Below are 13,725 nucleotides of genomic sequence, written 5' to 3'. Positions count from 1 at the left end.
GGTAAGGATAATAAAATAAACCATACTTTTATATTTTATGTCTTTGCGAGATTCCAGCTCTAAGAGTTGTAAAAGGGTTAAGTTAGGTTCTAAGAAAAAATGTGTACTTCCGAATCTACTAGATCTAAGGATAAGAAATTAAGAATGAACAGCAAGTATAACTTATGAAGTTACAAATTGTATCTTTGCCATGTTGTGGAATTCAACTTTTAAGGGGGTAAACGGGGGTAAGTTTTGTTTTATCATGAATAAAAATCTCTATAGCAAATAAAGCTGGATGAGCATGAATAATTGAAATAATTTTTTTGTTGGGTGTTTTTACCATTTTTCGAAATTCACTCTCAAATGCATTCATTTGGGGGGTACGTTAGTTTTCGATAGAAATAAACTATATATCCATGTAAAATAGCTGGATGTAAGAAATTTAGCAAGCATAACATACATTATATTTAATACATAGAATGTTTTTAACCTTTACCATTTTTATATATTCAACCACAAAAGATGTGAAAGGCGGTCATTTTGGTTTTATTTCTAAAAGTAATATTTCTGAAGCTAATCAAACGGGATGTATGCGGTATGATTATTAACATGGATAATCTACCAACTCTTTTTACTACGTTTTGAAATTCTATCTCTTAAGGGTTGAAAGATTGTATTTATGGTTTTCACCAAATTATATATCTTCATAACCAAATCAAACTTAATCAAATACATTGGTTATGATTAATCAAAATATATTAAAATAACTTCTCTTATTCAAGGTTCTCCAAAACAACACCATCAAAATTATAAAAGTGGTCAATATTATTAAAAAAAAATCAGTATTGGGAGGATAAATTGAAACTAAATATAAATGTAAGTTTATTATAAATATTTTATATTTCATATCCATTTAAAAAAAATGGGATGAGATGGTTTTATTTGGTTAACGGATATTGCTATAAATAGTTACTAAATATGTAGCTTTAAATTTTAACATACCTAGGTAGGCTATCCCTGTTGGGAAAAGAGGGGAGGGGTGAAAAATTTAGAATTTATGTTTAAGTAATCCTAGCATACTTAAGAATCAACTTATATGTTTGATAAGGAATTTTATAACTGTATTCTACATTTCAAATAAACATGCAAATGTTTCAACAATCTTAAAATAATGTAGGTGAAGTTATTTTATTATTCTAAGCATATATTTAACTGAAATAAATGAAAGTGAAAGTTTAAACTATGGCATAATATTAATTAAAATGGAATAAGTGTGTATTTCCTAATTTTTAAAGTAAGCCACCTAATCAAATGGAAAGGAGGCAAGTCAGATTTCACCAATGTAAAATATATCTTCAAACACACTAAAATGGGAATTATAAAATTAGATACTTAATCTATACTAAAAATAAAAAAAAAATATATATGCATAATCAACCACTTTATAAAATAGCATTGTTAAACCGTTTTGTTATGAATTAAATATTGTATACTCTGGAAAATTTATTGTGTCCATTTATTTTAAACAAATATTTTTAATTAATTACATACTTTTCTTAAAATCGTTCAATTTTAGCAATACCCTGGAATTTCGCGAGCAAAGCCGCAGATTATTAGCTAGTACATAATGTTATTTTTTGCATTATTATAATAATTTATGAAAATAACATGTTGCTGTCATAAAAAAAAAACACAAAATTTCAGCCATTTATTCTAAAGTCATTTAACCCTGGAAGGATTTTTGATACTTTATAATCTATACTTCACTTGCAAGAAAATCAGAGGTTTTAATGAAGTATCCTGTGCAATTTTATACTTAATGAATAAATTAGTGTGCTAATACCTTGGTTAGTTTAATAGCATATTTCTAATGCTTTGACATTGCAGTAGGATCTTTAGCAAATTGAATAACTCGTACCTATTCTTTATGCAACATAAGCATTTGAAATGTATAAATTTATAATTAATTCTGACTTATTTTTAAAAACTACATACATATATTAAACAATAATCAACTTAAAAATAATTATGTTAAAATTATATTCAGCAATTTAATATGTCATTTTATAAATATATAATATAAAGAAAAGATGCAGTTTCACATGACATTACGTAAGTCAGAGATTGCCTTGAAATATTTACATATTCATGGTCTCAAAAACATAGTTCCATACAACTTAGATTAAAGAAATGTTTAACACATGAATTTAAGTAGGGTATTTAAGTTAATATAAATGCATTGTCCCTTAGCCAATAACTCATGAGCTGAAATGACTAAATATATATAATGTAGATGATTCAACAAGGATTTCTCACCTCTCAGCTCCAAAAAACCCAAAGTCTTTCTGTTGGGCAGAAGTCTTGAACACTTCAGTTTTCCTCACGCCATTCACCATGAGCACGGCCAAGTCTTTGACGTTCCCGCTTATCTTCACGACGGCATTGGCTGGGATGTTGAGGTTGGTCTTCCTGTACAAGACGAACCCGTAGCTCTGGCCGCTGTTCTTGTTTATGTCCAGCAGTTCCATGGCCTTCACGTTGGTGGAGCTGACATGGTCTGCTGCATCCTGCACAGTAAATAGTTCAGTGACACCTGTGAAAACATCAGAGCTCATTGGTTGCACATCTTTGTACGTACAGTTTGTCATTATTATCAACAAAATATTCACCATCTTATATATTACATATTTTTTTAACAACATCTACCAGAAATTACAGCAGCCAAAAATATCTCATATTGTTTTCCTGAAGAATAGTTTGTGTAAGTAGATATTTTAATCTATACAATAAAAAAGGTAATGAATCTTATTACGTATAGAGCAGGATCAAGTTTCAAATACCTACTGAATTATGGTTTAGATACTAGAGCATGAATGTAACATTCTGTATGTATATTACAATTACATTGAGACAACAATCGGGCTGCATCCTTTGGGTCTTCGAGCTGGATTCAGCATTAACGCACCTGCGTGAGATGTGCACAGTGTGACGAGGATTTAAACTGCGGACTTCCCCCCTGAGTGTGGAAGTTCTCTGACTTTGCCATCACCCGCGGTCCTGTGTCCAAAACCTCGGGGTGAGCTCTGTGTGGTGGATGCGAATTTCCGTGAAGAGCGCCAGGCTAGTCTCCAGAGCTAACACCAGAGAGAGGTGGGTCGTCCGGCCCCGTGTGGTGCACTGAGTTCGAGGCTGCGATAGTTCGGGACCTATTATAACTATTATTGCGTCACTCTCCTGCTCAGCTTAAGACGTTAATGCCTAATTAGCGTTGCCAGATGAAAACACCACAAATAATTAAAACTGTTTGGTCAATAGACTTCAATCACACGCCTTTTTCAGGACGCTACACAGTCGCGTTGGCACTTCACGCACTACAAAACAATGTGACCTGATTCTGCGGCAGTCTCTTTGACCACACATCCCGCGGACAGAGCGAGATAAACCGTTAACTGGTCAGTCCAGTGGAGTGGGTTCTACACACCAGTTGCTGTATGGAATGATAGTGCAGTCGGTAGGTGTGTGCGCGGCACAATTACCCGCAGATCTCGGACGGGAGTCGGCCATTCCCTTACGTAAGAAAGCTGCACATGAGAGGGTCACCCGGCATTTGAGGGAACAGAACGACTCAATCAAAGTGGCAACACTGAAGGCTCTCCCGCGACAAGACCGCTCTCCGGACCGCGGTGGGTGTAGACTGCCGGAGAGGGGCAAGGGGCGGGAGCCAGTTCCATGCAAACAAAACTTAATTATTCTTATGTGAACTTACAGATTATGTGTCTTACCGTATTTCTTTATAATCAAATGCCATTAAACGATTGAACATTAACTAAAACGGTTTTATGATTTGCATGATTATTTATGTTATGAATAATTATTGGCTGCTATATTTCAAACGGAAGATTGTTCGTCACTTGCTTGGACTAGTCCATTTGATCATACATACTTCTTAAACTGTCATGTCCACCATTTTGGCCTCGGCTGGTATGATAGCACAAGCCCCAAGTGCGCCACCCCTCCTACACAATCTATGGTGGCGAACGTTAGTTCGCCACCCGCCCCTAGATGGCAGACAAAGGGGAATGTGAATTAAGGTAACTTTGTCTATCTGCCCAGCCTAATTCAGGACAAATATGTAAATATATAGTGTTGTGACAAGAAACCTGTTAATGATACAAGTGAATGTAAAGAGTATTGTAATTCGAATATGTATGCACAGGAAGGGTACAGATGTGCCCTCCCTACTGAATATATACATACATTGTATATTTACCCTGGCTGAGCTAAGCCAGGCAGAAAGCTCTTCCCAGTAATTCTGGGTCAATAAAAGTGGCGAGAATACTTGAGCAGTATTATTTAGGCAGTGACCTCTCTAGAGGACTGCTCCTACCCCTACCTCCCCTAGTAGGCAGCGACCTCTCTGGAGGACCACTCCTATCCCTTCCTACCTCTCCCTGCTCTTGGGCAGCGACCTCTACTCGGGGACCACTCCCACTCTCCCCCCCCCCCCCCCTCTGCCTGATCTCTCCCTGCTCTTGGGCAGTGACCCCTGTTCGGGGACTGCTTCCGCTCCTCCTCTCTGCCTGGGACAAGTCAATTTGGTGCCCAACGTGGGGCCAGTCAGCTTGGATAACCTGAGGACCACGCCCTGCCTCTACGAGAGCTATCAGCACAGCCGGAGCCACATCCACTTCCAGGAGTGCAGAGAACACCTGGTGGCGCCCAACCCAACTGAAGGATGTCTTCTGGATCCTGTGCCGCACCTCGCTGCAGTGCACCGGATGGACCCAGCATTCCCTGTGTATGCTGCAATGCCCAGTTTCACCTACAATGCCTTGGTATCGTGGAACAAGTCAGTGAACAGGCATATATCCACATATGCCAGCCCTGCAGACAACTTCTGGTAGAGAAGAAGCCAACAGTTCCAGCTCCCCGGCGCTGCTTCGCGCCGAACTGCCCGGAGACAGCCCTAGTCATCGTCACCTGCCAGGCCTGCCATCGCGACTACCATCTCGCCTGTCTAGGCTGGGAAGATACACCACTGGACCTTGCTGGGATGTCGTTTACCTGCGCCCAGTGTAGAGTGAATCCCAGTTTACCTTCAAGTACAGGATCTGCAAGTGTACCTCGGCCCTTTAGAGGGCAGGATCATGAGGACCCTGTGCAATCTGTCCACCAATGGGAGCAAGCCCTACGGGCACATGCAATCCACCCCACCGAATGGGTGGACCAGATAGGCCCATTACTACTTGGGGAAGCCTCTAGATGGTGGAATAACCATGAAGGGCTGTATGACACCTGGGAAGAGTTCACAGGGGGCTTCCTGAACCATTTTGGAAGCCAATCAAGACTGGCAAAGCTTACTGCCCAATTATATGGTACCAAACAAAAGGAAGGAGAGGATGTCGAAAGTTTCTTACTACAGAAAAGGAAACTTTATAAGAGGCTACACCCAGGGAGAGACCCAAATGAATTTCTTCCTACCTTGTTGGAGCTGGTGCGGCCCAACCTACGGCCATTTCTACGGCATCCGCCTCCCGAGAATTTATCCGAACTTATGGTTCGAGCCACTGCCGTGCAGCGAGACTGTCTCGAAACTAGGGGCACTGTATCAAGTAAACCTTGTTCACCACCAACCCTGGTACAAGAATATTCTACCCCCAACAAAAGGTTGCCGAAGTGTTGGCACTGCCCTGAACAACACTTTCACAAAGACTGCCCACTGCTCCGCTGCCAACAGTCTGAAAGGAACAGCCTCAACACAGTAGACCCCTGGAGGGAAAGAGTGGTGCCAACGAGCCCTACCCCTACACCGAAGGTAGAAGACCTCAACTCCCAAGCTCGGCTCGAGGGTAGACCGACCCCGAGCCTTATGTGCGTACAGCACCACCCACAACAAGAACTGCCAAGAGTCAAGGTGCAACTGGACTCACAGCCCATTCAGGCTCTTATCGACTCAGCCGCCACCACTTATTATGTGCGCGAGAGTGTGGTGCAGATAATAGGGACCCCTATTAATTCCCAACCCCAAATGGCACAGCTTGCCACCCAGGGATCCACCATGACCTTACTGGGCAATGCTGTGGTACAATGCTGCATAGCCGATATGGAGATGAGATCCCATGTTTAGTCGCAAAGGACCTTCGAGAAGAACTTGTGCTGGGCCAATATTGGCTCACGCAGCAGCAGGCGATATTGGACTTTGAAGATCAAACTATACACTTCGGGCGAACGTCCCGCCGGACTCTTGACTGGGGCACCAAAGGAATGGGTGACCTGAATGCCCCTAATCAAAGTGGTGTTAACCCTAATCCTGGAATCTGCACTGAACAACACAGAGACCAACCTATGGTTGTGTTGACGCAAGGGGACCAGAGACCTCAAGAAATTCCTTCCCTTCGCTCTGCCACAACCAAGCTAAGCCAAAATAACTCGGGCAGTGGTTTTCAGTGGTGCCAGAAAGGAGGAACCCCAAAGGGGAAATCGACCATGCAGTAATGGAGACAGCCGCTGAGCGGCGCCCTCTCAAAGGCAAGATGCCACTGGAAGAAAGAGCCTTTTCCAGACTGAGGAATATGGTTTCCCCAGAACAGGATTCACCTGCAGCCATGGAGACGGAAAACAGATCTGTCCAAAAACCCCGAACCCCAGGAACCTACTAGCCCCTCTCCACCAGGACAACTACCTCCAGGACCCTACGACCATGGGAACGGCTGGGCAGCCCAGCCCGCTACCGACTAACCTCCGCGAAGTGTAGTGGCCAGTGTAGAGGAGCCAGCCCTGGGACTGAAGCCCAGCGTGCTGACTCCTGGCATGTGCAACGATCCCAGCCAAGGCCACAGAGGGAGGGGGGCGAATTGTCATGTCCACCATTTTGGCCTCGGCTGGTATGATAGCACAAGCCCCAAGTGCGCCACCCCTCCTACACAATCTATAGTGGCGAACGTTAGTTCGCCACCCGCCCCTAGATGGCAGACAAAGGGGAATGTGAATTAAGGTAACTTTGTCTATCTGCCCAGCCTAATTCAGGACAAATATGTAAATATATAGTGTTGTGACAAGAAACCTGTTAATGATACAAGTGAATGTAAAGAGTATTGTAATTCGAATATGTATGCACAGGAAGGGTACAGATGTGCCCTCCCTACTGAATATATACATACATTGTATATTTACCCTGGCTGAGCTAAGCCAGGCAGAAAGCTCTTCCCAGTAATTCTGGATCAATAAAAGTGGCGAGAATACTTGAGCAGTATTATTTAGGCAGCGACCTCTCTGAAGGACCGCTCCTACCCCTATCTCCCCTGGTAGGCAGCGACCTCTCTGGAGGACCGCTCCTATCCCTTCCTACCTCTCCCTGCTCTTGGGCAGCGACCTCTACTCGGGGACTGCTCCCACTCTCTCCCCCCCCCTCTGCCTGATCTCTCCCTGCTCTTGGGCAGCGACCCCTGTTCGGGGACCACTCCCGCTCCTCCTCTCTGCCTGGGACAAGTCAAAACTTCCCCCATAAAAAGTGCTGAAGGTGGTACCCACAAAAATGAGTGTTGATTTACTACATTGCCCTGCAGGGGCCACACATCCTTACAGTGCACTTCCCTTTTTGGGGTTTTTCACCAGATTAATATGATGTATACATTCTTACTGAGGAGGGGGGGGGATCCACTGGGCCCTCCCTGCCGTCTCCACGGGCCCCGCCAGATGCGATGCGAGGGCGCGTGTCGCCAGCGGGGACGGATATTAGCGGGTTGGGGACCGGGCTTAGTGACCATAGGAAGTAAGGTGAAGATGCCTAATTTGGCGATACACTTAAGTTGGTGGTACTTTTTGAAAACAATGCAGTTGACGCCAACCGCCGGTGTTCCCTCTGGTCCGCAAAGGTCGTTATGCCACAACAACACTGGCCCCGAAGTGCGTCGAACACGCCCGAGCGTGATCTTCACAAAGTGTAAGAAAGTGCACCGCGACGAACGCCGCGGCGACGACAGCGCCCGGCCGGGTGTGGCAATGCGCCTAACTAATTATATATAATTATTTGTCAAATTTAAAACAACTAAATTAATAACAATTTAAAAGAGGATTCATGTAAGGGAAATTATGTCTAATTGTTTTATAAGCATATATTTTGTAACTTGTCTTTAAGTCCAAAACTGGCCGGGTCGGTTTTCCCGCGTTTCACGTGGTTAGGCGCGAGGCCGCAGGGCGGTCTCGTGCTCAGTTACCGTTTGGAGCTCGAAGGGGTCGGGCGCTCCGCGAACGTCGGGTCATCAACTCTAGTATCTCTTCAACATTTCAGCAATAGTGTAAGTTTTCGGAAACCTTTTAATTAACTCGGGGCCGACCCCAACCCAGTCGCACGATATTTCGTGCGGCTCTTAATTAATTTCAATTCTTCCCACCAGGGAACTTTACTTTTCATACGTAAATCCATGTCCAGTTTAAGGACCGCGTAGTAGTGGTACGCAGTTTTCGGCTGATTAGCCAATTAATCGTTATCGTCGTAGATCCTCCGTATTAAGTGTTGAGAATAGCACTGACTAACTTTCGTCTTGTAACTTTCTCCGTTTTATAGTGCAAAGTGTAACGTGTATTTTATGTGACTAACTTTTATGTGTAATTACGGAACTTTTACGTGTACATCTTCAGTCGGCGTGCCCACGTAACTTCAAAGACGTTAATTTTCGTAGCAGGTTAGACTGCAAACTATCCCGAATATAGGATCTTTTCCACGTATTTACGTGCCAGCCTAAGTTGTGGCAACAGCCATTCATGTACATGCTGAACCTTTCATAGGGACGAGAAGCCACTGTTTCAGCTTGTTGATATAACTTTGCAATCTATCCTGGTCACGCGAACCGTCACGTATAGAGATACGCGTGTCATAGCGGTCCGACAACGGACGCGGCCAGTCTCGGGGCATATGAGTGTATCGATACTGAATAAAGTGCAGTGTCCTGTAAGCCGTTTTCCATTCATTTACAAGGCGTCCTGGGTGGCCTAAACAGCCCAGGTAATTTCTGAACGTTTTTTCAAACTCCGAGACGCGCTCCTGCCTGCAGCCACGAGGCCGAACCCCCGTAAAACCCCTGAGATATTTCACATTATTAATACTTAAATAAAAGCTAAAAACAGGCAGCGGGAGTAGCGTCATTTGGCGCGCAACTAGTGTGGCTTTCAAAAAACGAACTTTCGAACGTTTTTAAAAATTTATAAAGTATATCAAAATTAATTCAACGCGAGTGAGTGTAAGGCCGGCAAGTGGCATTCAGTTTTTGTGACATTTTATCATTTCGGGACTATTCAATAAGGAACATTTGTATTTTAAAAATTTTAATTTTATTTTCACTACTCCGACGCGACGGTCTCACGCCAGGGCGACAGCGGAAGCCGGCGCGCCAGTACACGGGAGACGGCGCCGCGAGATAGCGACGGGAGACGGCGCGGCGAGATAGTAATGGGAGACAAGAAGATCGGTTTCGCCGCGATGCGATAACGCCGGCACCGCGGGATACGGCCGGGATCTGTTACACGGCGTCTCACCGCGATCGGTTACGACTCGGAACCGCGGGAACGGCGCGCCGCAACCGCGGGACACCTGCGCGGCGCAGAGTGACGTCACCGGGACACAGCCGCGCACAGCCGCGCACGCATCACCGGGCTTCCGCGAGACAGGAGGCGTGCGAGCACGGGACACTGACTCGGGGGTGAGGGGAGGCGGTCCTCCCTACCTGCTCGCGCCCTGTCATCGACATCTTGATCCGTCGCTCGTATCAGTCTGCCGCGACCACGTGAAAGAGGCCGCACGTCATTATCAAAATGAACGACTTCCAGGAAGCATATGAGTCCTGGGCCGACGCGGGCTTCCCAGAGCCAGCCGAGAGTTGCTTACACTACTCAGAGTATGAGTGTGGATATTGTTACGAGTACCGGACGCATGGCATGACGGTGTGCGGTGTGCCATCATGCCCCGGCGGGACATCTGACGGGTGGTTCTGCTGGACGTGCGAGAGATTATGGCACAATGAGTGTTTACATCCGATCGCTCGAGAAGAGGCGGAGGTGTTTGGATTGAGGTGTGAACGTTGCCGAAAGAAGCAGTGTACAGGCGGGGCCGCAATCGTCACGATGCCGGCCCCGGAAGTTCACACATCCACAACTCCCGGGGGCCAGACAACCACGGAAACCGAGTGGTTACACTGTGCGGACGCCGACATGCTCCTCATAATGTCTCTGCCTGAGACGAGTATACTCCCGATGCCACTGCAGCCGACGCCGCCGCCCCCGACGCCGCCGCCACCGCCTGCCGAGAACGCTACTGGTGCGTCACTGCGTCCCAACTTGGCAACATCGCTGCACTTCTCAGCCGGCCAACAGGCCGCCGAAGTGGACAGAAACCATGCTATGAACATCACGCCGCCCCCGACGCCGCCGCCACCGCCTGCCGAGAACGCTACTGGTGCGGCGCTGCGTCCCAACTTGGCAACATCGCCGCACTTCCCAGCCGGCCAACAGGCCGCCGAAGCAGTAAGGCACCATGCTATGACCATCACGCCGCCCCCGACGCCGCCGCCCCCAACTGCCGTGAAGGCTCCCGGGGAATTGACGCGGTGCAAACCGGCCGTGCTGCCACATCCGCCAGAGGACAAAACGACCACTGAGGCGAAAACGACTACTGAGGCGACAACGACAGAAGATCACCCGGAGGAACCACTCCGATGGCGCCGCCCACGGTCGCTGAGAAAGCGGCTAGCACAGGGCGGTGGCGCAAAACAACGATTTTGCGGCACTCTCCAGGGGGTCAGCCACCTGCCGAGTTATTCGCAGTCGGCCAGACGCCACCTCACGCATGTCACCACGGGCATGCCACCCACGCCAGTCACGCACGTCACCAAGGCCGTGCCACCCACGCCAGTCACGCACGTCAACAAGGGCGTGCTGCCACCGCACATCACCAAGAGTGTGCCACCCACGCCAGTCCCGCACGTCACCAAGGACGTGCCACCCACGCCACCCACGCACGTCACCAAGGGCGTGCCAGTCACGCCACCCACGCACATCAACAAGGGCGTGCCACTCACGCCAGTCACGCACGTCACCAAGGGCGTACCACTCACGCCAGCCGCGCACGTCACCAAGGACGTGCCACTCACGCCAGCCGCGCACATCACCAAGGGCGTGCCACTCACGCCAGCCGCGCACGTCACGAAGGGCGTGCCACTCACGCCATCTGCGCACGTCACCAAGGGCGTGCCACTCACGCCAGCCACGCACGTCACCAAGGGCGTGCCACTCATGCCAGCCACACACGTCACCAAGGGCGTGCCACTTCCGCCCGCCGCGCACATCACAGGGGGCGTGCCACTTCCGCCCGCCGCGTACATCCCAGGGGTCGTGCCACTTCCGCCCGCCGCGCAGGTCACTGGGGGCGTGCCACTTCCGCCCGCCGCGTACGTCACAGGGGGCGTGCCACTTCCGCCCGCCGCGCACGTCACCAGGGGCGTGCCACTTCCGCCGCCGCGCTCGCCACTGAGGGTGCGCCACTGCCGCCCGCCACTGAGGGTGCGCCACTGCCACCCGCCACTGAGTGTGCGCCACTGCCGCCCGCCACTGAGGGTGCGCCACTGCCGCCCGCCACTGAGGATGCGCCACTGCCGCCCGCCACTGGGGGTGCGCCACTGCCGCCCGCCACTGGGGGTGCGCCACTGCCGCCTGCCACTGAGGGTGCGCCACTGCCGCCCGCCACTGAGGGTGCGCCACTGCCGCCCGCCTGTGAGGGTGCACCACTGCCGCCCGCCACTGAGGGTGCGCCACTGCCGCCCGCCGCTGAGGGTGCACCACTGCCGCCCGCCACTGAGGGTGCGCCACTGCTACCCGCCACTGAGGGTGCACCACTGCCGCCCGCCACGCGTGCCACTTTGGGCGCGCAGCCTGCTGCTGAATGCGCCGCGACGCCGCCTGCTGCCGCCCACCTCGGCCGCCCCCATGGCGACAGATGCGGCCCACAAAGGCACCAAGACGCCGCCTCCCACCTTGGCCGCCCCCATGGCAACAGGAGCGGCCCACGCGCACACAACGACGCCGCCGGACACAGCAGGTTAGTGCTTAGTGCGCCAATCAGTGTACCTCTTCCATGCGTGTGAGGAGCAGTGTTGTTGAGCATAACGGCCTCGTTGAGGGGGGGCATTTGACGCCAACCGCCGGTGTTCCCTCTGGTCCGCAAAGGTCGTTATGCCACAACAACACTGGCCCCGAAGTGCGTCGAACACGCCCGAGCGTGATCTTCACAAAGTGTAAGAAAGTGCACCGCGACGAACGCCGTAGCGACGACAGCGCCCGGCCGGGTGTGGCAATGCGCCTAACTAATTATATATAATTATTTGTCAAATTTAAAACAACTAAATTAATAACAATTTAAAAGAGGATTCATGTAAGGGAAATTATGTCTAATTGTTTTATAAGCATATATTTTGTAACTTGTCTTTAAGTCCAAAACTGGCCGGGTCGGTTTTCCCGCGTTTCACGTGGTTAGGCGCGAGGCCGCAGGGCGGTCTCGTGCTCAGTTACCGTTTGGAGCTCGAAGGGGTCGGGCGCTCCGCGAACGTCGGGTCATCAACTCTAGTATCTCTTCAACATTTCAGCAATAGTGTAAGTTTTCGGAAACCTTTTAATTAACTCGGCGCCGACCCCAACCCAGTCGCACGATATTTCGTGCGGCTCTTAATTAATTTCAATTCTTCCCACCAGGGAACTTTACTTTTCATACGTAAATCCATGTCCAGTTTAAGGACCGCGTAGTAGTGGTACGCAGTTTTCGGCTGATTAGCCAATTAATCGTTATCGTCGTAGATCCTCCGTATTAAGTGTTGAGAATAGCACTGACTAACTTTCGTCTTGTAACTTTCTCCGTTTTATAGTGCAAAGTGTAACGTGTATTTTATGTGACTAACTTTTATGTGTAATTACGGAACTTTTACGTGTACATCTTCAGTCGGCGTGCCCACGTAACTTCAAAGACGTTAATTTTCGTAGCAGGTTAGACTGCAAACTATCCCGAATATAGGATCTTTTCCACGTATTTACGTGCCAGCCTAAGTTGTGGCAACAGCCATTCATGTACATGCTGAACCTTTCATAGGGACGAGAAGCCACTGTTTCAGCTTGTTGATATAACTTTGCAATCTATCCTGGTCACGCGAACCGTCACGTATAGAGATACGCGTGTCATAGCGGTCCGACAACGGACGCGGCCAGTCTCGGGGCATATGAGTGTATCGATACTGAATAAAGTGCAGTGTCCTGTAAGCCGTTTTCCATTCATTTACAAGGCGTCCTGGGTGGCCTAAACAGCCCAGGTAATTTCTGAACGTTTTTTCAAACTCCGAGACGCGCTCCTGCCTGCAGCCACGAGGCCGAACCCCCGTAAAACCCCTGAGATATTTCACATTATTAATACTTAAATAAAAGCTAAAAACAGGCAGCGGGAGTAGCGTCACAGTCATCTTAGATATACCACAGAAAGTTCCGTACTCCGGCAACAGATAGCGCAGCATGTCTACTTTTCCGCTTGGTATGCAACTTCGCCATTGTGTACTCAGTATGAGCAGTACAAAATGGAAAGTGATTGCAGAGCATTTTAGTCAGTGTGACACCCTGAATTATTACACGTTATTCATTTTAATGGTACCGGTATATATCAAGTTTGTCAATGCTAATGACATTGTCTTTAGTTTAACAAACTCACAGAAGCCT

General features: G+C 48.4%; 1 protein-coding gene across 1 annotated transcript in view; it reads right to left on the bottom strand.

Moving 5' to 3' along the window:
• The window catches only part of LOC134531117 (beta-galactosidase-1-like protein 2), a 62,090-nt gene that overhangs the window by 7,619 nt on the left and 40,746 nt on the right, over positions 1–13,725 (bottom strand). Inside the window, exon 9 of the mRNA XM_063366686.1 lies at positions 2,299–2,549. Coding sequence (XP_063222756.1) covers positions 2,299–2,549 — 251 coding nt within the window. The remainder of the gene's footprint in view (positions 1–2,298; positions 2,550–13,725) is intronic.

This window comes from Bacillus rossius, chromosome 3 (genome assembly GCF_032445375.1).
Source record: "Bacillus rossius redtenbacheri isolate Brsri chromosome 3, Brsri_v3, whole genome shotgun sequence".
In the NCBI taxonomy this organism is placed as follows: domain Eukaryota; kingdom Metazoa; phylum Arthropoda; class Insecta; order Phasmatodea; family Bacillidae; genus Bacillus; species Bacillus rossius.
Note: the sequence above shows the minus strand (reverse complement) of the source record. Positions and strands in the feature narration are given on the sequence as shown.